Below are 27,857 nucleotides of genomic sequence, written 5' to 3'. Positions count from 1 at the left end.
GCCATCTGATAATTTGCGGTGACAGAGGTCTTATCATCACTTCTGAACAATTTTGGGTATCTTCCCAGGAGGAAAAGCTCTTAAAATGTTTCTCAGTGGTGAAAGAATGATGCTTGCATGCTAACAGACAGGTTTAATTTAACATCCACAATAGCATCAAAACCTGAGTATTCAGTATATATACCACTTTTTCTCTACTACCCGTTTAACCCAACATCTCCATCCTCCATGTCTCATCCACCTCCTTCACCTATCCCTCTTCACACCCATGCAGCCTCTCATCTCTCCTTTTTCATCTCCTCCATCCTCCCTCAATCCCATGCACATCTCTCCCACCCTCTCCTTCTTCAGGAACTGTCTGTCTGGGACACGAGACAGATTTCCCACACTAAAGTCTCCCCTGTTCCCAGCTTTATAGTCTGGTCTCTAATCAGCCTAACCTGTAGGACCCCCTCCTTGTTCAACAGCTCTCTTACAGCCATACATCCTAAATATCCAATACTTTCTTATATCATTAAACATTTAATTCCTGCTTCTGTTTTATCAGGCAGTGGCTCACTATCCGATCATCAGTATAACATCTTCTCTTCTCGTTTCTGATAACTGATAATGCCTGTACAAAGTGCTAATTGCAACTGAATGTTGATTTTATCCTACAAATGTAACACAGTCTCGTAGTACAGCACAATTGTGGAACTAGTCTGTAACATCTACAGTATATGACATCACACATTTGCCATCTGTGAATGTAGATTTAACCTAAAAAAAAGTAGATTTTTTTTTTTTTTTTTGGAAGAAGGAAATGAATCAACTATTTTGACAGTCAATTCATTGTTTTGGCCTTTTTTGAGCAAAAATACTAAAGAATACATGATTTCTGTTGTGGTAAAATGAGCAGAGACAGTAAACTGCAGATATTTGGGGTTTGGACTGTTGTAAGAAAGCAACAAAGGAATGATGACAATAACTATTAGTTATTAGGCCTGGTGTACATACTGAGCCACTACATGGCAGGTTATGAAAACACAGTGAACATCACCAAACAGAATCATAAAACTAGTGCTGTTACCAATGGAGCATGTTCTCAATATTTATACCATAGGAATCATAAAATTCTGATGGAAAAAGCCACCATTAACCCATGAGTCATATAATCTACTGCAGCTGACTGCACATTAGATGAGGGAATTCTAAGATATAAGACCATTAGAACTTGGGCAATTCTGCCATATGATATATGTTGCAAGGAAATCATCTTCAGTACATCATGATACCAGTGAACTGAAGAGGCAAATGTAGGACTAAAAAGGCAAAAGGAGGAGTACTGTAGTTATTGACTGTATTATGGAGAGCTTTTATTTTTTAAAAGAGTTCAATAGCAGAGTGTTGGCCCTTTTAACACTCTCACACACAGCAGTGTTACACCATCACTATCAAACAGCCACAAACTGACAAAAGGTTGGATTATCAGAAAACAGAAGATTTCACAGTAAAACAAATGCACTGCAGTGACGACACCTGAGGATCGATATTGTATCACAAGAGATCTAACCATCATCATTATTATAACTGAAGCAAGTAACCATAGTTGTACGCACCGATGAGCACCACTGCAACAACAAACATCTTGTGGTTGCTGCATGCCAGTAAATAAATCAGTTTATTTCCAGTCATTAATCACCATTTAATCTCAGCAAGACTAATTAATAAACTAACACCTTAATTTCATACATAACACACAGGAACATTATACTATAGCATGTTCACACAGAAAAAAAATAAAATAAAATTTGCACAAAATTTCAATAAAATTGTTCAGTTTCTGAATGACGGCACCACACAGTGGCCAGGGATGAGCTGCACTCAGCAAATCAACTCAAAATTAATTCTTGAATGCAAAACCACCTCAGCTGCTTCAGTGATGATTAAAAGAACAGCTACAGGTTCTGTACAATCTAACAGGCATTCGCAGTCACTTTGGCTGATTAGACCTCATCTCTCAGGACTACGGGGGCATGCACAGACTGACCCCTCACTCTCCAGTGTAAGTTTTGTCGCACCTGTTACAGGTGCACAAATAAAAAGTTTGTGATTCTTTTGACAATGTACATTTGATTTATTTGGCAATTTTGTACCTTTATGCTTGTCCAGGCCGAGAAGAGGTCTAAACAGCCAAAATGAGCACTGTGGTTCTTTTAACATCATACATACAGTATATGTGTGAATTTAGGATCTACTCTATAGCTCTGTCCAAATTGTTTCTATATGATCCACAAAGAACCCTAAAAATGTTTCTAATCTGAGATCTGATATTTCCATCCAAGCTGTAATCATACTGATACTTTCAAGTAATGAATTTCTATATTAACAGCATGTTTTGTCAATAGAGTAGGGTCTAAAAGTCTGAGACCCCTTTCCCATTCACTTAAATTGGGAAAGTGGTCTTAGACCTTTGGAGATCACTGTATGTGTATGAGGGTTTTGGTCACATCTTATGAGTCCAGATATCTGGCCTTGTTGCCCCTTATAGCCACTATGCTGTTTCCAGCCCATATAGCCAAAGTTTTTAAATCCTGACAAGCAAAGAAAACTCTTTGAGTCAGTATTTTGCATTGTGATATACAGTATGACCTCAGCTGTTTCTAATGGATCTCTGCTCTAATTATTTATCACAAAACCACTGTGGGAAGGCTGCATCGTGTATGTGCTTGTGTGTATATGGAGAGGACAAGTTCTGTCGAAGTTGCTGCCATTTGTATGGGCCTTTTGCAATTATTAAAGAGGTCAGAAGATGTTGCACATTTCTCAGTGAATAATGCGTCAAGCTGTGCTTTTCGAGAGGAAAAGAGTTGGCAGAAATACAGTAAGACAAGATGCTGTGCACATGTCAACCTATTATTAGCAAGCCTGAGCCCAGGCTGTTTTGGACAAGTAAATTCTGTGCTATTGTCTTGACTTGATACAATAGTCATTATAGCCCTAAACGGACAGAAAGCTCTGTGTAACATTATGCCAAGAACAGAATAATGTTTTACACAGATTTACAAGAAAACCTCAACTTTGCACAAATTACATGTCACATATAAAATGTTTGTATGAGAATAGACTAGGCCTTCTAGGGGAGCGCTGGTAATTAAGAAATATGCCAACAATGTCCGGCAATTCTTTTCATTTCAGATCTCAGATCTCTCATCTCAAATTGTGTCATAGTCAATTTATTTAAAGCAAGCTCAATACCCAGATACTTAAACAACATTTACATAAATGCTGATTGTAAGCCCTGTGTAACATTGGAAGCAACACTGACTAAGCAATACAGTAGTCTTAAACCATGGATTAAGGCTTTAGACTCCCTCGACTAATTACACCTTGCAGAAATGTGATTAGTGAGAGCAGCCACAGTAAGCAGGGCACAGACACAGACCTGCAGTTATGGTGCGACCAAGATCCAAGCAGCAAACAAAATGAAAACCATGGTTCCAGACAGACAGGCAGCCTGGTACAAATCTTTACTTACTGTACCGGCAGATGGGCATGTAATGGAAACCCTCATGTGGTTAAATAAGAAAGAGGATTAGTGTTTGATCCAGATAGTGATCTAAAATGCCCTAGTAACGACGAGAAGAAACGCAGGTCCTCAAGACAACTCGCTTGCTCGTGGCTTTGAACGTTTCTGGTTATTTTCATCATCGTTTGCTATATAAGAGGTAAAATAGTATAAAATCAGAAAAGTAACAGTGAAATTAGGAACATGATTCTATGACACACTTTGTCTAAAAGATTCTAAAAGTGATTTTCAGGATTATGTATTTCACTAAAACTAATTTCAACAGTAAAAAGTACAAATAAACTGAATTTGAACCTGTTGTTTAAGAGAGATATTTTTTAATCATCTTTCTCCTGCATGTTTTAACTCCAGCTTGCATCTCTTTCACACATCAGCACAATAGTAGTAGCTCTTTCTTCCTTGACAGAAATGTTCTTCCACAATGAATAGTAAGGATAAAAAAAAAAATGTTCCCACAGTTTCTATGACTACTGAAAACTTATTAGACTGAAACACCACCAGAGACTGTATCAGACTTAAGACGTTTTTCAGAGCATTTTTTTATTTTCTATTTTTTATGCAGGCTAACGTTGCCACTGGAAATCTCATTTCACAAGCCTGACTCACTCACCATCATTCGTTATTGAGCTATAATAAATAATACAGAATTTATGATTATAAAGAACCATTTTACAAGCTGGCCCCCCTTGACCTAAAGAAACATTTCAGTCATCCACGACTTTTTTAAAAAAAAAAAAAAAATTATTATTGATCAGAGGTCGAATATATGCTACCTTTAACATTCAAACATTTTCTAAGAAGCAGGAACTCTTTGCAAGACAGGGACGAGTAAAAAAAAACAAACACTAAAATGTATAAATACGCGTGTTTAAAGTTTAATAGGCTTCGGTGTAACTTGGCCATCTGCATCACCCATCGTCCTGGACAACCTACGCATTTCTGAGCACAAGTGCAGGGGTGACAGTCCTTGCCAAATAGGACGGAGATCAGTGAGTGAGCTAAAGTAGCTGCATCCCTACAGAGCCAGACAGGTGGAACCGGCACGGACTAAAGCGCAGATCGAGGCTCCACAACAGCAGCGACACCCGAAAACCTGCGGACGAGCGCACGGAAATTAGGAAGGGCAGATTATTATCTGAGGACGGGCGAAATCTACTAACACTGCAGAAATCCCCCCACCCAAAAAAAAGTAGAACCGTCCCTACACACCAAATTCCGCAAGACGAGTGAGGCTCAGCCTGCGCTGCACACGCCACAGAAAAGAGGAAAAGCGTTGTTTTTGTGCCTACCTCACTCAGTGTCTCCATCCCACTCCGACTTGTGGTCCTGATGTTACGCTACTGCTCTGCTCCAGCATCCCACAGTAGTGTTATTCGACTGGAGGGGGGGGGGGGGGGGGAACATGATGGTAGCGCAAGTGGGCTGACGTGACACAGACGACCAATCAGAGTGTAATCCGATAGATCCCTCACCAATCCGCTCAAAGAGGGAAAGTGCGGAGCTCGGAAGTAGCAAGGTAGATTGACGCTGTGAGAGAATCTCCGGTCAACTCCTGCAAAGCGGCTCCTCAGCGCAGCACACATGTAGCTCCTGCCCAGTCCAGCTCAGATGAAGCAGCTGGACGGGCCGCGCAAGTGTGTACTGAGTGGCCGGACAGGTGCTGAGGTTTAGTGTGGTTTAATATGTCAGTTCATTTTTAAGAAAGCGGGGTCTTTTCTCTTCCTGTAGAACTCAGCCTTGTCAGGACTCAGTGTGTGAGACTGGGCTAAAACGTTAGTGTGCAGTAAGCAATCATTACAATAAGAGAAAATAAGACTTAGAGAAAGAAATGTAAAGGATAAAACTTTAAAGATAAAAAAAAACATGTAAATATAAAAGTTTTAAAATGCTTAAGTACATACTGTGCAGTGGACTGTGCAATTTTTCAGTAGGCCTGTATATGGAGTTAGTATATAAAAGTAATATGTAAGGCAAATCACCTGTTTATGTGTCCCTACTTTAAACTTCACCTTATGCAGAGCCTCATTTTACCCTTAATATACTTCTTTACATGTTTAGATTCTGATCATAGAAAATATGCCTTGCAGTTGTGAAGGTGGTCAAACTCAGCAAACTGTAAGCTAAGCTTGTGGACGTCCACAGTGAGGAGCAGTAAGAGGATGAGTAGCCACATTTGGTCATAAGCTTATTTTAGACTGGCTGTAAAATTTTATTTAAGACTTCCTTTCCTCTGCTGCCGTATCACACTGCCTGTGCCCGAGCTGTCGCTCATCTGCCTTTCTTTTAATGCTCAACTTCCATTTTTCTCCACATGGAAGTGGTTGTCTGGTCTGCTGTCAGCTACACCTGCAGCTAGAGCTCCAAAATCCCCCTCAGGGTGGGGATAGCTTCTAAAGGAGATTATACTGACGGCGCAAAAGGGATCTGCTGACCTGACCCTGTCTACTGTAGGCGGCGTCTATCTGATACACACCTGACAAGCTCTGGGGAAGTACTTCCCCTTGTGTTTGACGTGGATAGAGTAGAGATGTGGTGATACATACAGTACGCTGGTACCAGACTTAAAGTAGGCCATAAACTTTCAAACAGACAAATGAAACAATGAAATTCAACATTTTATTGCTCTTAGATCAGCAATAAAGTAAGTGAACCAGCCTGACAGCATGACAGAATCAGGAATTTTCTTGTACAAAGCAAGGTACAGTATGACTGTCTAATCTAAAAAATAAAATTCTTCATTGCAAAATAGTTGTTGTTCAAAATAGGATACAAATGTCCAAAACAAACATGATTATCACCAATTCACTTGTTTATATTATATACTTTCAATATCATAAATAAAATAATTCCAAGATGCTTTGAGTAGTCTGCACACCAGGTGCTGAAAAAGGCAAATGCAAAAATGTTGATATGTTGAAAGATAAAAGCCCTGACAAAATAATACAACGGCAGAACAGCACTGGCATGCAGCAGCACAAAAAAAAAGAAAAAGAAAAAAGGACTGAATATTACAATAAACCAATTAATGTTACAATAAAACAAAAAGGGTGAAAGAGAAACTCAGCCAAATTACATTTGAAGATACCATTTGTGACTTTGCTATACTTTTACTAGACTATGCCTCAGGAGCGGTGGGATTTGTAAGATTTAGACATTCAGTTGTCTTTTTATTCCAGAGCAGTAGGTTAAACTGTAGATTAAGAATTACTATCAATCCACATGATACTCTTGCTCATCACGATGTTTTAAATTTAGTTTAGCAAGTTAAAGGGTCAATTGTTGCAGCAAAATGAATATTTTTCTTTGTAAAATAAGATTCAATCATTTTGTGTCAAATACTAAATGGAAGTAAATATATAAAATCCAGTGAAAGAAAATTTACCTGTGAGATAAACCTGCCAGTTCAAGGCACACCACTTCATTCCACATTCAGTTTCCACACTTTGTCCACATCTGTCTTAATCGCTCTCTAATACTTACTATTGCAACCTGCTTTTCCACAACATTTACACTTATATACAGTTTCAGTTTCCATATCCTTACGTGTCATGTTCCCTTTTGAATCACTTATCTGCATAACTTTCAACCAAACACTTCCTTAAATGTACCTACAGGACGGCTCTTTGCTAGCGTTATTCTACCATTCATTCGTGTGTGCTCCTTCTTTGAATTTATTTGACTAAACTGTGTATTTGGGTGAATTGATTTCAAAGGACACTTCTGGGAACAGCCTTTCTGTGTTGGTGCTTGGGTGACTTGGGGGAATTGTCTGGAGGGGGCCACTGTGGTTTAGTAAGCTGAATGTCTTCTTCTATTTTAAAGGCCTTCTTTGGGGGATCGGCCTGTGGGGGCCAAACCACAGATATTTTGTTACAGTGTGGTTTGCTTTCATCAAATGTTTTTGTCATTTCGTTTTCACCACTGTGTGTTTTGTCTACTGAACTTATGCTGCTCATGGAATATCTCCATTCAAGTTTCTCATCTGAGGGGAAAGGTCCGCCACTTCCTGAGGGAGGTTTCTGCCCAAGTCCATTATCATAGTTCCCTTTGGACTTGACGAGTTGTTTGTAATGGTGTAGACAGTAGAAGTGTCCATGGAGAGAAACATAATTTCCTAGGCTAGAAGACAATAGAATAATCTTCTGTTGAGAGCTGCACCACATGTAGAACATTATTATTTTTTTAAACAATTATACTTTCATTAAAACAGCAAGAAATTAACTAATTACTATTTCATTGTTCAAAGAATCCATTGTACCACATGAGCGCCATATTTACCTTAATTTATTTCTGCAGTGCTCACAGCAGAAACAGGATTTATGGTACTTTTTTTTGTCCACTATCAGAGCATCCATCGGATAAGCTCTCCGCCGACATACCGTGCAGAGCTCCGACTTCGGAACTCGCACCTGTTTGAAAGAGATAAAATGCAAATTGTGAGATTTTTTCTTCATTTATCCAATGTGAAAAGCATTTTCTTTTGGGCTTTCACACAATGCCACAATGAGCTACAGCTTTTCTTCCAGTTTAAATTACGGTTAATCTAGCTAATACAAAACTGTACAATAGATTATGTTTGCATTTGAAAAGGTTACGTGAAAATCTCATTCATTTGTTAAAACACAATGGTCGTCAGAAGGAATGGTTCATGTTATTCCTTGGGATTCTGTTTTATTCATTCAAGCATAAACCTACATGCGTTTGGTAGTGTTTGAAACCCTCAGCCACCACACTGTATATTGTAATTTCCCTGGTGGAAAGGTACATTACATGCTGGCTTCATTCTGGTCAGCTAATTGACAGCCTCTAGAAAATATAGCATGGGGTCAGTGTTTATCATGACCAGTTAGACCAGTTAAGAGCGATTATGTTGAGAATGACATCATCCCTGTCAAAAACAATGTACAAAAACTTCAAATAGATGATGGAACTCTAGGTCTACTTTTTTCCTGTTTTCAGCTTTAAAGTGATTCTCATGGTGTTTATTGGTGAATGGAGTTGTTGCAGTTGTCATCACATGACTGGTGTCAGATGTAACTGGTAGTGGAAAGACTGGTCTTGCACTGAGCAAACTCCATTTACTAATGAAAACCATGAAATGTGGTTGAAAGCTTCAGAAAAAAGCAATTCATATTCCCCTAAGAATGAACTGTGTTGAGCCCTGTGTTGAGATTTCTTATTTGTCCAATGATGTTACCAATCAGCCCCAACTGTATATTGTGTTTAGTGCTAATTGGTAAATCTAAGCATGCTAAACCCTGAACCAAGAGGGTAATAATTACCTTCTGTATGTCAGCATTACCATTGTAAGCATGTTCATGTTCGCATGAAATGACCAAAACCAAAAGCAGAAAATCTTACATAATCTATAAGCTGTAATGCAGTGATTAGAAATTCAGCTTTTGCAACACAGCACAAACAAATATTTATTAAAATTACACCCATCCATAGCCCATGCCATTAGGTTCTGTTGTTTCATGCCGTACAGTTGTTACCAGATGAGACAATCTTCGTCTGATGCGACACAACTTGTGATGTCGTCTCTTCAGAAATGGTGTAGCCAAGACTTTTGAAAACTGTCTCACTCTCCGACCATGTTTTGTGGAAATTTCTCAGCAGCTTCTCAGTAGCATCTTCATCGTATGTTTCCGTTCGCCTCACTGCTGCAGCTTTTCTTTTGACTGCATCAGCGTAGGAGAAAGGAGCCTGCTGGGTTGACATACTCTCACTCTCAGAGTGCTCAGTGACAGCTGTCCTTGTTCCACTGACCTTGTTACCAAACTCATCAACATTTGAGAAGTGTTCTGTGATTGATTTGGTTTCAGAGAAGCCTGATGGTTCTGCTGGCACGGTTTCGAGCTCATTTTTCTGCAAAGGGAGGGGGGTGCTCTGCCGTGAGCCTCTCTTTGTCTCTTGAGGACTTTCCCGCTTTGAAGTGTCTGCTGTTGTTTCACTCAGGCTTGACACAGGCTCCTCCTGATCCTTTTTCTCCTCTCTGAATGAAGAACTTTGCTCACCCAGTTCAAAAACATTTTTAATAGCCTGGATGTCAAAAGTTGGCATTCCCTGTTCCCTGATGTCTACTTTCTCTTTGTCACAATCTGTGCTTTCAGCGTCATCATGAAGCCGCTCTGTGAGTGGGATAAGCTCTTTTCTGATATGTATTTTCTCTTCTGGTGATTCAAATTTGTTTACAAGACTAGACAAGTCTGCCCTGGGAACCTCATCCTTTTCTTTGTTCTTATTTTCATCGTCACACTCCTCGATGTCTGGGCCCAGTCGTTCAGGGATAGCAATGGGCTCCTTTCGCACATAGGTCTTATTAATTTCAGCCTTTTGTGCCTCTTCAAAAAACTCTCTCCTTTCTTTGACAGATGCAGATGATGGCTCTGCAACATCTGAGGCGTCAACAATATCTGGGTCATCATGACACAATGGCGTGTGGGTCTCAGACTTCCTTTGTATTTCATTTGCATTCAGACTCTCTGAGATATTATCTTGATCATCTCCTACATGTGTTTGCTGAGTCTCCTCAGATAAACTGTTTTTGTGTCTTTCTGTTCCAAGTGACGTCCCTGAGGCCTCCACATCTTGTGACTTGATTTTGATTTGCCGATGGAATGATGCAGGCGATTCCACAATCTCTGATTTCTTCTCTGAGATCTGCTGGGGTGAAAGAAGGGGCGGTGGGGTGACGCCACGTGAGAGCTTGGCTGTCGTGTCTTTGAGTCGAGCCAAATTTTCTGCTCGGTCAAAAGTTGGAGAAGGTGTGATTCTAGTGAGGCGTGACGTTGGGGTGTCACACCTGCGTGGCGGTGGTGTAGGAGGTGTGGGTGGCCTGTGCAGGAGGGTAGGTGATGGAGTTACCGTCTGGGGTGAGTCAGTTCTTCGTGTGGATTCGATGGTGATAAACGTCGGCGATGGAGAACGCATCCTCAGTGATGGCGAGGGAGCCCGAAGGTCGACAGACTTGCACTGACTCACTTCTTCCTTCCTTCGTTCTTGAGAGGTCTTTTTCTTTGTTTGGTTCTCAACTCTGGCAGAACCAATACTGATCTTGGATATTCTTGGTGTTGCCCCACCAGAGATGCCTTTCTCAGAAACGGGCTCACATTCATGTTTCTCCATCGTCTCATTATCTTCTAGATGCATTAGCTTAGCCTCTGCAAGCTCCCTCACACATGAGAGAATTGCTTCATTTTTATGTGCATCGCTTTCCACTACAGATCCCTCCAGTTCATTTTTGCTCTCTGGAGTTATGAGCCAATTGGGGACTGTATTGAGCAGAGTCTTCAAAGATTTGGAATCATTTTTTTCTGAAACCCTTTGTATCTCTGTGATGTGAGAGATTAACACTTGGACCTCTTGCCTCTGAGAGTCCTCTGTTCTCCCTGTTGTGGACTTGACCAGCTGATTTTGTTCTGACTTGCCTGTCACTATAATTGGGACATCCCTACTTTCTTCTGTTGGTTCGTCTGTGCTCTGCTGAATAACTGCCAGCCCTTTCTTCTTGTGAGATGCCTTCACATGCTTTTGAACTCCTCTTTGTTGCTGGGAATTCTGATGGTCTTCGCCTTCTGTGGTAATGACCTCTCTCTTGACTTGAGCATGCTCTTCTTTTAGACTTTTGTGAATTTGAGAAACTGCAATTGTTTCCTGAGTTTGATGAGATTTTTCAGACGTTACCGTCTTGGTTTCTGTAGCTTCGGTCTTTGATTCTGTGGAAATATCTTTAGCTTGACCTAGCTGTGCACCCCCTTTAGACTTTTTGGACTTCTTTTTCTTCTTTGTGGGAGTTGGAGTTACTACTTGGCTGTCAGTTATGATCTCAGTAACAGCAGGCGCTGAGGCAGTAGCAGGAGAGGCAGTAACATTCTTAATCCCCTGTTTTAACTCAGTCTTCACTTCTTTGGGTTCACTGATCACTTTCACTTCAGTACTTTCCATCATTTCCACGCTCAGATCTGAAATACTCTGTTTCTCACTCTCACTGGACATTTTTGCCTCAACTTGCTTTTCCTGTTTATTCTTTTTCACCTTTTGGTTTGATTTGCCTGTTTTTTCATTTGTATTGACCGTTTCCTTTTCTATTTGCATTGGCTTATCAGAAACTTTCTCTTGGCTCTTGGTAGGAGAATGGTCCTTCTTCTTTTTGTTATCACGCTGTGGTGATTTGGACTCCTTTACATTTTTGTCTGAAGTCACATTTTCTTTTTTAGAGGACTGATTGTGAAGGCTACTGGTTAATTCTGTATTATGCTTAGTTTCCATGATCTCAAATTGTGATTTGCTTGATTTTACATTCTCCTCAGTAGTGAAAGCATTTTCAGGTTTCACTATTTGAACAGGGATTTTATCAGTATGCATTTCATCTTCCTTTTTATCTTCAGATTTGCTGGAGCCCTTTGTTTTCTGATTTTTAGAGTCTTTCTTTCTATCAGCAGTCATGTTTACTGCTTTTGCAACATCAGTGTTTAAGGTCTGGACTTTTTCAGTAATGACAGATGCAGCAGACTGTTTGGAGGAAACGGAAACTGTTTTCTGTGTTGTTGTCTGCATCTGTTGTCTAACAGCTGAGACAGATGAAGTCTTCTGAGTTGAGACAACCTTAGAAGTCTCATTAGAAACCATTTGCTGTTTAGCAGTAGATATAATCATAGAATCAGTGAGCATTTTCTCATGACTGTTGCAGACATTGCCTTGGGTGGTATTTACAACATACTTGGATAAATCAGATGGTAGCAAGTCTGACTGAAGATTCTTTTCACATCTCAGCTGTGTGATTTCTGATGTATTATTTGACTGCTCTATGTCTTTGGTGGAAAGCATTTCAAGAGCCGTGGTAACTGAGTCATGTATGTAAGTGGGAGTTGGAGTGGTTGGGGGTGTGTTTTCCTCCCTCAGCTTCCGATAGGTTTCTTCTGCTTTTATCAAAGGAGTGTTAAATTTGCTCATTTTCCCTCTCATGAAGGGAGGAGGAGAGGGTGGAGGGGTGAATTTCACAGGAGATATGTAAACTTTTCTTAATGGTTGTGGTGACTCTGGTAGTGGAGGGATTTCACGTGACACAGTCTTTGATGTATGTGTTGTTGTTTTCGATTCGTTTTTGCTCATTTCTACCACTTTCTCTGATGTTACCTCCACCTTTTGTGTTTTCACAAAGTCCACTTTAGGCTCCAGTTTTGGGACTGGGTGTAAAGCCGGAGCTTTCACTTTTTTCACTGTCATCTTTTTTGCTTTTCCTGGTGAAGGATGAATTGCCTGTGCTGGCATACTCTCCAGTTCTTGCTGAGATGGAGGAGGTGGGAGGAAGTCCTGCTCACTGGTGAGCGGTGGCGGCGGAGGAGGAAGGTGATCAATGTCAGAATCAACAGAGGGAGGAGGAGGAGGAGGAGTGGGAGGAGGGGGAGGAAGGTCATTGTCTACCACTGGTGGAGGTGGAGGTGGGAGAGGCAAATCGGGCTCTGGAACTTGTGGTTTTAAGATGTAAACATCTGATTTCACCTTGGTTTTATCTAGTTTTATCATTCCCTTTGGATTGGACTTGAGATTACGAAACTCTGTCTTTAATGTTTTGATGCCATGGTTTTGGGTAATAGTTTTATGTTCCACCACAGTTGTTGATTGTTGAGCAGTCTGCTCCACAGTACATGACTTTGCTCCAACAGTTTCAGTTTCATTACAGAGTGAGTGATTTTCTTTTGATGTTTCAACTAAATTAGCTGTTTTTATCTTTTGTATGTTCCTCTGTGCATCAACATTTAGGTTTTTAACTGGAGCGCTGTGCTTGACTCGAACTCTTCTGTATGCTCTGGGCCTGACTTTGGTAGTTTCACGTTGTGCTGTCTCCAACAGTGATTTAATAGTGCCTTTAACATCACCCTTTATCACTTCTTCTTTCTCCAGCTGGTTTTGCTCCTGTGTCTCATATAATGACTTAATTGACATCTTGACGTCACCCTTTGCATCACCCTCAAGGGTTGGGCTCCTTTGCATACTTGGTGATGGTGGAGGCTCCATTAAGAGCTGAATTGTTCCTCTGACGTTTCCCTGCACATCTACTTCCTGCTGACACTTTCTTCTTTCACTGGAGGCATCCTGCAGGTTTTGCAAAGCTGTGTGAATATCACCCTTCACTATTTCCTCCTTTTCAACTTCCCTCACTGCTTGCTTTGCCAGCTCCAGAGATTTTAGCGTGGCCTTCACATCTCCAGCAACTAAATCTTCAACAACAACGTCAACTTTGGATGTTGCCGATTTCTCAAGAGATCTCAGAGCCCCTTTGATATTTCCTGGTATGATATCTGGCTTCTCCACCTCCTTGTAGCACCTCTGAGCCTTCTCCAGACACCGCAGTGCTTTCGGTATGTTGCCTTTCACCACCTCCTCCTTCTCCACAACAACTGTCTGATTCACTGATTCTGACAATGAATTCAAAGCAGCTCTTAAATCGCCTTTGACTATTTCCTCCTTTAGAAGTCCTTCTAATGAGACAGTTGGCTCTGAAGTGAAAACTTTAATTGTGTTGTTAATGTCACCAGGTATAACATCCTCTACCGTACGCTCGATTTGTGTTTTATTACGACCGAGGATAAGTTTTGTGCCCTTGATGTCACCTCCAACAATCTTCTCTTTCTCTGCTGTGTCAGGTGAAGTCTCATCAGGTTCTAAATGGAGCTGTTTAAGATAATCAAGTGCCCCAGATTCAATACATGTGGAGTAAAAGTTGACATTTCCTTTTTCAGTGTCATCTACCTTTATCTTCACTGTCTGATTGGTCTTGTCTGAGCTGGACAGTCTTTGAAGAGCACTCTTTATATCCCCTCTTACAACGTCTTCTTTTTCAACATTAACATTCTCCTGCTTATTGAGAAGGGAATATAATGTCATCCGTACGTCTCCTTTTTCATCCTCTTGGATGAGTATTCCATGTTTCGTTAAACCGTCCCCATTGAAAAGGTTGTTTATAGCTTCTTGAATATCACCTCGTAATATTTCCTCCCTTTCAATACTGCTGTCTCTCTCTTGGTTGAATAGTTGCTGCACTGTTGAAGTGATATTACCCTTCTCCTCTGAATCTATGACTATCTGCCGCTCGTTTCTTTCCTGTCTGTTCAGTAGGTTCATCATAATAGTCTGCAGATCTCCCCTGATGACTTCCTCTCGTTGAATCTCAGGAGCCTGCTTATTCATTAACTGGTATTTTGCCATCCTAACATCGCCAATTTCATCAGCTTCAATAAGTATTCCCTTCGACTTCACCATTTTCTGACTATAAAGCTCCTCAAGCGTTCCCTTGACACTCTTGCCCAGGATTTCAGTCTTCTCCATTTTTGTGTCATTAAAGTCGTCAAATGGTGTTGTTTCAAAGAGCCACGTTGTTGTCTTTACATCTGCTTTGGGAATCTCCTCTTGAGTGATGGTTGTATTCTCATCCTCATCAACCTCTTTAATGTGATCAAGAGGATTTTTCTCAAAGAGCCAGACTGAGTTTTTAACATCTCCCTTTGCAAACTCCTCCTTTTTAACGGTTTCAATCAGATTTTCAGAGCTCATGCTTCTTATTTTATCGATGGACTGGGTTTCAAATTTCCATTTCGCAGTCCTAACATCACCTTTTTGTATTTCACTCACATTAACTGTTTTAACAGATTCCTGTGAAAGGGCATCAGACTCAAAACGATGTTTATTCATCCTAACGTTGCCTCCCTGAATATCATCAACCGTTTTAATTAAAGCCTTCTTTTCTTCAGCAATCCCATCGAGAGGTTGTGTCTCAAATTTCCACTTAGCAGAGGTGACATCTCCTTTTTGCACATCCTGCTGTGTGACAGATTTGATTATATAAACCTCATCTGTGTCCTTGATAGCGTCAAGAGGCTTGGTTTCAAACAACCAACGGGTTCCCACTACATCTCCTTTTGTTACCTCCTCACTAGTGACAGTGGTGACCTCGTGGTAATAGCCCTCTTTGTCCTGAATTGCATAAAGGGGCTGAGTTTCAAACATAATGGTATAATTTCTGACATCGCCCTTCTCATCTTCATCACGGATAATTTTTTGCATTTTCATCAGCTCCGTGTCTGTCTCTGAGGACACCTCATGGATTTTATCCAAGGAGTATGTCTCAAAAATTAAACGGCCCTTATCTACATCTCCTCCTTGTACGTCGTTCACTGTGCGGCTGCTCATAGATTCCTCTTGGCTATCATGTATCGTATCAATGGATTGGTTTTCAAAGAGCCATTTGCAGTTCCCCACATTTCCTTTTTGAATATCATCAGTCTGAACTCTCTTGAGCTTTTGCATCGCTTCCTCAGATGTAGAAGTCATGATATCGGATGTTTGGTTTTCAAAAATGTACTTCATCCTTGACACATCTCCAGACGCAATGTCTATCTCTGTGACACACTTGAACGAGCCTGCCTCTTCCCCGCTGAGGTTCTCCAGTTTCTCAGTCTCAAAGAGAAAACAAGCCATTCTTACATCCTTTCCTCTAATGTCCTCTTGATTGACTGTGCATGTTTTCAGAATGGTCTCTGTCTCATCGTGGATAGTATCAAGTGCTTGTGTCTCAAAGAGCCATGTGCAGGTTTTGACGTCTCCCTTATGCATTTCTTCAGATTCAGTGTCACTTTTCACCTCCACTCTTTCATACAGGACATCCATTGGTTTTGTTTCAAATAGCCACTTGCAAGTTTTCACATCGCCCTTTATGACATCCTGAGTTGTACTTGTCCCAACATTTTCTTCATCTTCAATATTGCTGAAGTACTTAATCGCATCAAGAGGCTGTGTCTCAAACAACCACTTTGCAGTTTTAACATCACCAGATTCTATTTCTTGTTTGGAAATGCCCTTAATGATTTGGTATTTATTCATGCTTTCATCAAACTGGTCTATTGGTCGTGTTTCAAACATCCACTTGCAGGTTGTTACATCTCCTTTTACAACCTCCTCACGCCGCACTGTTCTCACCTCATGGAAGTGGCCTGAGTTGTCTTGCATGGCATAAAGTGGAGTAGACTCAAACAGGTTTTTATTTGATTTCACAGAGCCAGATTTTACACCTTCAATGAGAATCTTTTGAGATTCATCCCACCTGCTTATATCTGTGCTCTCAAAGATTTGCTTGTAGTTTGAGACGTCCACTTTATCAATTTCTTCCAGGTCGATTGTTCGAATGACTTCCTTCTTTTCCTCTCTGATCTGTTCCAGGGGTTGGCTTTCAAATCGCCATTTCTGATGTCTAACATCACCCTTGTCCTCATTAAGTGCTCCTGTTTTTTTCAGTTTGCCCACTTCTGCAAGCTCTTTCAACTCCTCGGTTGGAATTGTTTCAAAATAATCTCTGGCTGATCTCACGTTACCTGCAATAATATCTTCTTTTGTCAATGGGCGAGTATTTGAATCATCTTTTAAAGTATCCATTGGCTGTGTCTCAAATACCCAGCAATTCTTACGAACATCTGCTCTGCAGCTTGTGCCATCCTCTTGTGTGAGGTCGTCCTCAATATTAACAGTTCGTGTAACCTCTTTCTTCTCCTCTCTTATGTGCTCTAGAGGTTGACTCTCAAAGCGCCACTTTTGGTGTCTCACATCTCCTTTTATTTCTTCATTTACTGTTGCCTTTTTAAGTTTTCCAACCTCAGGGCAATTCTTTCTGGCTGTTTGAGGGCTGCTTTCGAAAAAGTGCCTCGCAGATCTAACGTTCCCTCCAATAATTTCTTCAATAGACTGAGGTCTGGCATTGGATTCATCCTTCAGAGAATCCATTGGCTGTGTTTCAAAAACTAAGCAGTGTTTGCGCACATCCGCTCCGGTGATCTCTTTCTTCTCCATCTGTGAGCTTTCCCACTCATCAAGAGAATTCAATGTCTTTATCTCAAACAACCACCTGCCCCAGTCTCCCTTATTGCTGTCCTCCATGGAAATACTACACACAAGTTTCAAAGCTGTAGGTTCTCTGTTTGTCATGTCCAGGGGTTGGGTATCGAAAAGCCAACGAGAGGCAATGGAGTTTTCCAATTCAGTTTCAATTTTGCGTACAGACTTAATCTCCAGCATTTGGCTTGATTGTCCCATAATGATACATTTAAACTGAGTGTCAAAAGTACTTGTTACAGTTTTCACTTCTCCATTAATTTCCTCCAACACTGCCCTTAGACTGAGCAGGTGGCTCTCATCAATGGTTTCAGTGTGCCCAAGCATTTCCATGTACTTATTGTCAATCATGTAAATGGTAGCATTTCCATCCTCTTCTGTAAACACAATCTCTTTTGTTAAATCTTCCTCCTTATGCATATTGTTTAGAGTGTCCATAGTTTGGGTTTCAAACAACCACGCTGCAGCACGGACATCTCCTTTGTTGAATTTGTTTTTATATTCTGTCGAGTTGGTGTTTTGTGAACCCAGCTCATCCACTGATTTGGTTTCAAACATCCAAGCTGTGCGTCTCACATCTTTTCCAAGAATTATTTCCTGTTGAGTTATTTTCTTGTTGTTGTCATCCTCATCAGGAGTTTCATCTTTAATGGTGTCCAGCGGCTTATTTTCAAACATCCAACGCATCGCCTGCACCTCCCCCGGAAGGATCTCTTCCCATTCCACATATTCTTCATCGTTGAACTCATCAGGACTACCACCATCATCCTCATACATGTACTCTTGGCTCTCTAACTGGTTGTTGTCAGTTCCATTGTTTTCATTGTAGTACTCTTTCTCAATATTTCTGCGGACCTCAGGATGAATATGCTTGTAAAGACGTTTCAGCTCATTCATACTCTTCTGCTTGAAGTAAGCCTCTCTGCTGAGTGGGTATTTGGACGGGTTTGCTGGTTGTGGAGGCTCAGGTGAGTACTGGTTCACTGGAATATTTTGACTGTCTGGTGGCATTTGTAGTAAGTCGGGTGGCGGTGGTGGAAGATAGTCAGAATCCTCAGCCGGTGGGGGTGGAAAGTCCTCATAATCCATCTCTGCGGCTGTTGTGACTGCTGTTGCTTCAATAGTGGGGGCCTCATAGATCTCACTAGTTACTGTGTTGTTTTGTGTCACATTTGAGCACCACTTAGATCGATTGATGTCACGTCCAATCTTAAGGAACAAAAATGATATTTATGGGTAAATAACTATAGCTCTATCACATTGCTTAATGGCAGAATTATTTGTATGTTACAATTCACTTTGTTGTAATAATTACAGGTAAAGTGTAAAAATGAGATCATAAAACACAAATCATCTTATACAGACAAGCACCTAACAGTTCAAGGTTAATGGTACTGTGTGAATAAATGATTTCTTATTATGCTTTTTGCAGTCACAAACAAATTAATCACTGGGATGAGTTAAAGTTATAATCCTTAAGAGTTTCTTGAAAACAAAGCTTGTTTTTGACATTATCTATGAGTGGCATTTTGCAGCAATAGCCATTCACTGTCCACCGTTCCCACTGGATTTAAATTGCCTTCACACACACAAAGGAGGAAACAATGCATGTCTGTAACCCAGGGTTATATCAGCCTCACTGTTTACTGTTCGTTCTATCACAGAGCTGTATTAAGTTATTGCAATGCAAACTGAAAATTTCCTACTCCTACTTTAACTAGCAAAAGCCAGATAGGCTTTCATTGTGAAGTTGGCACAGGAAATGAAAGGTATTTATCTCCAAAGCAAGATATCTGTCATTTTTGGGCCTGTTTGTCCAGTGGATCAGTTTTAAGGTTAACTTTTCCACATTTAAATGTCTAAAAATGACTAGACTGATGTTATATATTTTTTGAGTTGTGTACTTCCATTATCCCAAATGTTTCCAGCAATTCTCAAACCTAAAAAAGAAACAACATAATTTTAATATTGGTAACGGCCCATTTCATTTGGTCTCCTCTCAATGGTGTCATATCCTCTGTGCTCATGTGATGGCATTGTCGTTGCCTGCCAGAAGCTCAAAATTGACTTGTGTCCAGTTTAAGATACTTTTTTCTTATTTTTTTCTTTTTTTTTTAACAACTTGGTCATTTTCAGCTATATAATTTTATTGAATGAAGGATTTTAATCATTGGACATCGGACCTTAAATTATCAGAGAAAAAAAAACGGCAAATGTTAGGCACCTCAGCTCCCATGAGACATCATTAATTTTTAAGGGAAACTGCTTTATTCAGCGTTTCTACCAGTTTTAATCCACTGGTCCATTTGTTATGGAGATGACACGTCTGCTGATTATTCAGCTGCCAGTGAAAACCACCTGAACCACTGACACTGAAGGAATCCAAAGCGGGAGAAGCTTCCAGCAATGGTGGTGAAGACAACAAATCCCATGATCCCACACTATTTCATGATGTCACACAATGCCGTCTTTTGTTTTTGTTTTGATTTAGAGACCCCTAGCAGCAGAAGTTACATACTGTGTGTTAAAATACTGCATGAAGTAATGGAAGTTTGCTGCAATATTAAACTGCACTTGCAGTTACCAACAGTAATCACAAGTGTTGCCAAAGCAAACAGGATTAAAATCTTAAGGATTAAAGCTTTTATGAATATCTTGAATTACAGTTAATACAGTCTTAAATACCCCAAATGAAATTTCCTCACATTTGTTCAGTTCTTTTGCTTAACTGAAGTGAAATGGAAATGCTTACCTTAACTGGTTTGTGTGGAGCAGCCTCTTCTATTGTTCTTTCAAAGCGATCCCTCAGTTCTTTTGTAGTGTACCTGGGAAAGTCCTCTTCTAAAAGTCAGCAAAGACATAAGTATAAAGGGAGGCCTTAAACATGTGAGGCAGTGACAGTGTATATGGCAGAGAATAAAAATGTCTAAACATCCTACCTGTTTCGTTTTGATGGTTTTCATAACTGGATGCCAGGTTACTGTCGCTGTATGACACCTGTGTGTGTTTAATGCAAGAATAAGAAAATAAATGGATGGAAAAGCTGCTAAACAAACATTATTACACCAATGTGATTGATTGCAATCAGTTACGGTTTTTACCCAACAGGCAATTAAAGTGTTTAGCTCATTAGCAAAGCCTGCCTGCCAGCAGAAACACAGTGACAGAATGTGTTCGGTACCATCGTTTCTTGGTTGAAGTTCAGCTGCTGACTGCCTGGGATGATCTGCCTGCTGCTGCTCAACACTGTCATCTCTGAGTTAGACATTTCCTGTGAAGATGAAGACAGTGGTTGTCAAACACAGTGAATGTGTGCTTGCCACAAAAGCAGGCACTCACACAAATGACTCTCTCTGTCTCAACCCAGCCCTCCACCTCATCATAGCCACAGATGTGAGTTTATTCCACTGCAATTTACTCCACCAGCCAAAGCTTCATAGTACATGCCTGAATACCATGCAGAGAGGATGCTGGACCAGATTGCTCGCTGCAGTTTAAAATGACTAATCACACATGGAGGGAAGATGACAAAGAATATGCCAAATTGTTCACTCACACCACAGCACAGCACAAAATAATAAATTCCTTTCCATTACTTTATTAAGTTCTAATGGAATTATAATATTAGTGTTATACAAGCACCCTGGAGGTTTTCACGAAAGCTGTTAGAAAAGTGAAAGTCTGCAACTCAACGCACAGACCTTGCTCCGTTATTGGTGCAATAAGATGTAACAGGAGCATCAGTGTTGATATCCAACCTAAAATTTATTTTACTTGGAAAGCTTCCCATGCAGTGATGCAGAATGATGAAATGCAAAATGAAACTGTGCAAATAGAAACTAGCTAAGGTCGGAAGAAACATTATCATCATTTAACCATGGTCATCTCTTTCATGCTCTTAGAATTAGCCTGATGAAGGCAAATACTGTGTTCAAATATGTGTACCTGCACGGCTCTGTGATGAAAATGGAACTGGGTTACATTGTGTGATGTTGCCGTTTCCTGAGTCTGAAATTGTTTCCTCACACTGGCAAGTCCCCCAGGCAGGGAACAGACCTCCGACTCCTCCATGACCTAATGAAGCAGGAAATATCATTAGCTGCCTCACATTCCTACATGACCTGAAATCAAACATCTGCTTCAGAGGGCTAGTCTGTGTGGTATGCATGCAGCACAGGTCACTGTCAAATGTACAGCTAATACTATATGCAGTTTGTTTTCTCTCTCTGCAGACACACACACACACACACACAAACACAAACTCACATAATTTTCTGCTTATGTCATATTTTTAAATTTACATAAGGAATTGCAGGTGCTCTTTCAAAGTAAAACCAACAATATTTGATGTTTTTTGCAGCCTCCGTCTATATTCTGCCCTGTGAGAGTAGTCTCATGTTTCCCCTCTATTTATACACGTATTTGTGCAAGACTGCTGACCCCCTTTTCCTGGCTGCAAAACTGTCATCACCTCCAGTAATAACTGCATGACAACACCAACAATAATGGTGAAAATACCATCAAAGTACAGCTCAGCTACTGTACAACCCAGATAGTCAGCTAGCAAACAAACCATTAAAATGACCATTGGGAAATTGGCTTCTAATTACAAAAATGTTCTTTTCAGTGCAGGCAGCTCTGGCAGGTACCGTAGCTACTTGTTGTAGCTGAAACAATACATGTCCATGCACAAGCTTAAGTACCCCGCTGGGGATGGTGTTGTCCGCTCGCGTGGAGACAGCTGCCTGGTACATGGCCTCACAGTTGGTCAGTGGGATGACCTCTGAGCCCACAGAGTGAATCCGGTTCCTCTGGTCTAAAGCTTTCAGGAAGTCCTGCCCTGGTTAAACCTGCGCTGCCAGCAGCTGAGGCACAAATAGTCAACAAACTGTTAAAAAATGTGTTATTAGGTGTCAACCAATTATAAAGAGGTAACACACAAGACCTAGTGATGTAAACCTGACCTATTAAAGAACTGCTAAGGGTGTCAGAACCCTTTATGTTTTTGTGCAGTCATTTTAATTTTATATACAAATATAACGCTGTTTTGAGCATCTTGCAAAGGACATCAATCTCATGGTAATTAATCTACATCTGTAAATTAATCATAGGTTTTTCAACCTAAAGGCACACAAAATCACAATGGCAGCACCTTGTGCTGCCATAGTGCAGGTGGTGCTCTTGTGAATGATGTCTTTAAAGTACTCTACAGGGACATTATTTAAATCAATTAGACACATGTCTCCTGACATCCACTGCCTCACAGGATGTGCAGGGTTTATTGAAAGGGGGTGTACTAATTTACAGCTGCGTGAGCTGTGTAAGTTTGGTCCACACCTAAACTACTGAACTGACAAAATTATTCCTTCAATAGCATTGTGCACCAGGTGTTTGTTTATCAATCTCCTTGAAATCTGGAATACTGAAATGAGCTTTTGTGCACTTTAAATCACTGTTACTACTCACATTAATCATTATTAAAGGCCCCATATTGTATAAAGTGAGACTTTTTTTGATTATAAAGCAGGTCTAGGTGCTATAAAAGGACTGTGAAAGTATCAAAGTGCTCAATCCACAGACAGATGCGCACCGCCTGTATATCAAAAACTGTGCCTTAAAATGAGCCATCAGGACTTCCATAATTATTTTGGTGTCACAGTGAAACATTCTCCGCCCTCCATCATGCTCCCAGCACAGCCCAGCTGGGCCCACCGCACAACTTTTTTTTTTTTCTCATTTCAACTTATTTAAAAACAGAACAACTATCACTGAGCCAGCAAGCTACAAGACAGAAAAATGTCTGTACAGGAAATGCTGCACAGTCATTGGATTTCAGGAGGCCAAATATTGCACAGCCATCCCATGAATTTCACCTTCACCATTTGCATTTACTGGTGAGTTTTAACAGCAGCAGACTGAGAGGCTCAGAGATTGACAGAAAAAATGAAGCGCAACATAAAAATGAAAATATATCTTCTTATGGACATTAAAACTTAAAATACAACACCAGAAAAGTCTAAAATATGGGACCTTTAAAGTGTTCCTTTTACACTGCATTTCAATCAAGATAGAAATGTATCATCATATTCAGGTTATCATCAAGGAAGTTGGATTAGTTGTGATTTGGATTCTCCGGTCCATTTTAGGCATAATTAGACATTATGAGAGTTTATGTCTGGAGCGGCATCAACAGTCCAGAACCAAAATAAACATTATCGTTAACCTGGAGTGTTTTAATGTGCTGCAAATACTGTCAGTGAGATAATAAACTCTTCCAACAGGCACAGACTCAATATCTGGCCAGTTGCTGCTGAGACAACATTTTTGTGAATTCCAAGTATTCACACCTCAGTTTTTGTGGATATGAATGTGCTGATGCAAATAAAAAATGAAATATGAATACATACTGTTTGATGTCTGAGAAAAAAATAAAGCATCAAAATCTTCATAAGACTATCCATTACTCTGAAGACTAACAGCTTTAGAGGAAAATCTGCTCTACTCAGTGGTGAATTAACCCTATTTGAAACCAGGTGTATATTCAACTCATGTAGTATCAGAGAATAATGTCAGCAAAAGGTGTACGACTGTCAGCATGAGACGATATTCCACATTTGTAATATTATTTTTGACAGCACAGGGACAGAAAACTCATTAATGTACTGAGTGAATGAAACACCAAATCAAAAGATCAAAACACCCCAATTTTTTAAATCAGTTCTTTCAGTTCGATAGCTGAAAGTGATAAGCTATTCAAAAGTAAACTCAAGAGTGGAGCCTCTTATAAACCAAAAGCACATTTTATAACAACTACTGGTGCATTGCACCACTGATAGCAGCTGGTATATTTCTTTATTTCTCCTGCTGGCTGTTTATGATGTTTAACTTACTAGTCAACCAGGATGATCTATTTTAGCCTTGGAGGAATGATGGCTATGTTCGTGTAAACCAATCAGATCATAAAGGACAGATAAAGGACGAGTTGGTATCACACAACTCTTAAAATTAGACAGTTTTACTTACTTCTATCTTTTACTTAAAAAGATAGAAGTAAGAAAACTCTGCACTGCAGCATGTTCCATCTGAGGTCTAGAGGGCAGAGACTCACAGACTGTAAATTATTGTGCTAGGAACTAAAGTTTGTGGCCAAAAAAAATCTGTCAACAGTCTGAGGCTATCTCATGACATGTCAGGTTGGGCTGAGAGCTCAAATAACAAGAAAGTGAAGTAATCTAGGCGCCATGTACCTGCAAAAATAAATCAAGCCTATTTTAAACTTAACCACGAAGGGTCGTGTTTCCCAGTGAAATAAAGAGGAAAGCTGGGAGGTCAAGGCTTTCCTTTCCAAAAGCTCTGATATCCTGCATTATTAACCTTGTGTTCATAGCTTTATTTGTAATTATGCTTCAGTATTCCTCATTTCATGGCTTTCCCAGCATCATGGAAGTGGAGCGAGATAACACCTAGAGGTAACTTGGCACAAACAGCTCTCCATCTATTTGAAATTAGTTAACAGAATAAATCTAACTTCTCCTCAAGCCAAAAATTCAGTTTATTTAGCGCATCAGTCACAGTTTATTTTCCTGCAGGCCTGACGTAAGATTCATAATTCATCCCTGTTTTTTTACTGGATTTGCACTCAGCAGGAGGACAATGTTAATGAATTTTAATGTAAAGTCAAGAATTCACCGCTGTCAGTCTTCCATGTTTTTCTCTGCAGATATCAGAAATAAATTTTTAGAATGTATCACAATTTCCTTTGCATGCAGAATTATTGACATAAAAATATAAGTTAAGGAACCAAAATTATTCACATATTTTTATAAAATTCCACTCAACACGAAGGGACAATCACCATCCATTATTCATTACCTACCAGGATATAGTGAATTATAAAAATATGAGCTCAGCAGGTAGAATCCCACACGGAGGCCACCGCACCCCTGGCCTGCAGGGTCTTTCCAAGCCAAAAGCAAATCCCAGTCAGTGTTGGAGACCAGCTCCAGTACTATGTGTCCACCTCTGTCCAACAAGCAGACAGTGACAGCTGATTTTATTTTAGACCCTCCGCCCACTTGCGAAAGATGGGCCTGGGGTGTTTTTTTTTTTAGAGAGTGAGGCCTCTGTACCTCCCATGTCAAGTCCCGAGAAAATCTATATGGAAATACTTCCTGTGACTCCACTGCAGACGCTTGTGTACTAATAAATCAGGTCACCCTGGTTTCATCATCAGAGTGCACAGCATACTCCAGCAGCTGTTACCGCCTGTCATGATATGCCAAATTATGCAGATACAAGTCCACAATAGATACTCGTGAATCTCTCATTATTCACTGCTTCTGTTAATCCTAAAGCACCGCAAAGTGGATATGGCAGGTGCAAATTCAAGTGACAGTAAATGGTGGTGAAATGTAACTGGCCAAGTGCTGTGCTTTGCATATGGTCTGAAATGGGGTCAGTGATGTAATGCTATTTGTTGAAGAGAAGGAGGGTTCAGGGGGGGCCGTAAATAAGACAAGAGACACCTCTGAGTGTGGACGAGCTAGCCAGCTCATCTTGTTTAGCCCAGCTGGAGACGGTGGCGCCAGGCTGACTACAGTATCTCGTGGAAGCTGGGCGAGTGTTTGGAGAGCAGACATGTCTGCTAGGCATCTACTCAACCCTGTTCATCTGCAGCATGTGTAATTCATACCTGCATTTCCAAAGACCACCTGTCTTAAAGAGACACTCTGGGATTCCAGCTCCCGCCAAACCACACAGCGGACTGAAAGGCAAAAGATCCTGCTGACCTGTTTTCCTGACCATTTCAAATATAGATTAATATGATGGTGCATTTACTCTGGGGATTTTAATGTTTAAGTAATTGGGCTATTGTTAATGAAAATCACAGTTATTTTTCTGTCAAATATTAAGAAGAGCAAGAAAAGATTATAGAGAAAAAAAGAAATCTGTGTGAGCATTTCGAGGTCTCATGTTCTTTTCATGATGACCCTGCTCTTTATTCAGCTTGAAGCTGGTCCTTTGTGATCCACAGCAGAGTTAAGTCACACAGTGAGGGCGCGAGGAAAGAAAAGATATTAAATTTTCGTTTTCTCTCCCTCTCTCTCTCTCTCTCTCTCACACACACACACCCTTGTCTTACTATATTCATGTGATTGCATCCTTGACATAATGCATTTCCTAACCTCTTACTGTAACCTTAAGCATCACAACTAAATCCCTAACCCTGACCCTAACTGTAACCTTAACTGTAACCTGAACCCTGAAACCAAGTCTTAACCTTCAAACAGCCATTTGAACCTGTGGAGTCCAGCATTTTGGTCCTGCAAAGCTGTTGGGACCCCACAAATACAGTGAGTTCTCTGTTTTTGGACCCCGCAAATATTGTAAAACAAGGCACCACACAAACACACGCACACACAGACATAGTGAGGGAGAGAGAAACGAAGAGCAGTGCCAGGCCAGCACAGGAGATAAGAAGTGATTTCCATCAGATACTATAGGCTTTCAGGAGACACATGGTGCCAAGGAAGAAATATTGTTAAGCGTAATATTTTAGTGACAGCTTCTTTCACCAAGTCTTTGGCTATAGAAAAGTCCAACTCTTTTGGAAATGGCTTCAGAATAAAAAAGGAAATTGGTTTTGTCTTGTGTAACATTGTAACAGGTCCTTAGGTTTAGATAGCTCATAGTGTTGGAGGCATTACAGTGTACAAAGCAAAGAGAAAAATCAGGGAAAATGATTAAACTTGTATGTGGATTTGTACATCAGAGGCTGGTGATACCTATTTTTTTTTCTTAATTTCATAAAATCCCATGAAAAGAGCAAAACCAACAATAGATTTATCCTATTATCAAGTACCGCCTGTGAATCCTGTCCATATTTACGGTCAGAGCAATCAATAAAGATCTGAACAGTTACAGTTTTTTAGTACTGTTTTGCTTCTTTACTCTAGAGCATTGGATTGGATTTTAAATAAATAAATTATTATTATTATTATTACCTTAAAGTGCTGACTTGCATCTGTGTTTGAGGAAGGTAGTTCACCCAATATAACACCCTCAGATGAACTGAATTACACTTATATAGCACTTTTCTAACAGACTACCCAAGGCGCTTTGCAATACTTGCTCCATTTACCCATTCATACATACAGCACATACAGACACTCAAGGCCAAGGACAGTTTAACACGCAGACCGGAGGAGCAGGGGATCGAACCTATGACCTTCTGATTAGTGGACAACCCTACCTCCTGAGCCACAGCTGCCTACAAATTGGCAATGCAACCACATAATAATTTTTAAATTTTTTAATCAATGTTCTGGAGGACAGCGAAAACAAAAAATGTGTCATTGTCCAAATATGTGACCACTGCATGACCAGTGCATTTAGTATTGGTCAA

At 40.3% G+C, this 27,857-nt stretch overlaps 1 protein-coding gene across 1 annotated transcript; it reads right to left on the bottom strand.

The window, feature by feature from the left end:
- Window positions 1-6,170: 6,170 nt before the first annotated feature.
- Window positions 6,171-25,478, bottom strand: xirp2b (xin actin binding repeat containing 2b). The gene is made up of 9 exons (XM_071473941.1): window positions 25,329-25,478; window positions 22,156-22,317; window positions 21,398-21,526; window positions 20,634-20,723; window positions 20,392-20,449; window positions 20,205-20,293; window positions 9,064-18,661; window positions 7,847-7,977; window positions 6,171-7,687 (listed from the first exon to the last, which is right to left on the bottom strand). The coding sequence occupies exons 2-8, from the start codon at window positions 22,204-22,206 to the stop codon at window positions 7,886-7,888; spliced, it is 10,107 nt and encodes a 3,368-aa protein (XP_071330042.1). The 5' UTR covers window positions 22,207-22,317; window positions 25,329-25,478; the 3' UTR covers window positions 6,171-7,687; window positions 7,847-7,885.
- Between the last annotated feature and the right edge of the window lie 2,379 nt (window positions 25,479-27,857).

The sequence above is a fragment of the Trachinotus anak genome, unplaced genomic scaffold, assembly GCF_046630095.1.
Source record: "Trachinotus anak isolate AG129_WGS33_773 ecotype Australia unplaced genomic scaffold, CSIRO_AGI_Tana_v1 ptg000001l, whole genome shotgun sequence".
Taxonomy (NCBI): domain Eukaryota; kingdom Metazoa; phylum Chordata; class Actinopteri; order Carangiformes; family Carangidae; genus Trachinotus; species Trachinotus anak.
This window is presented reverse-complemented; position numbering and strand designations above follow the sequence as displayed.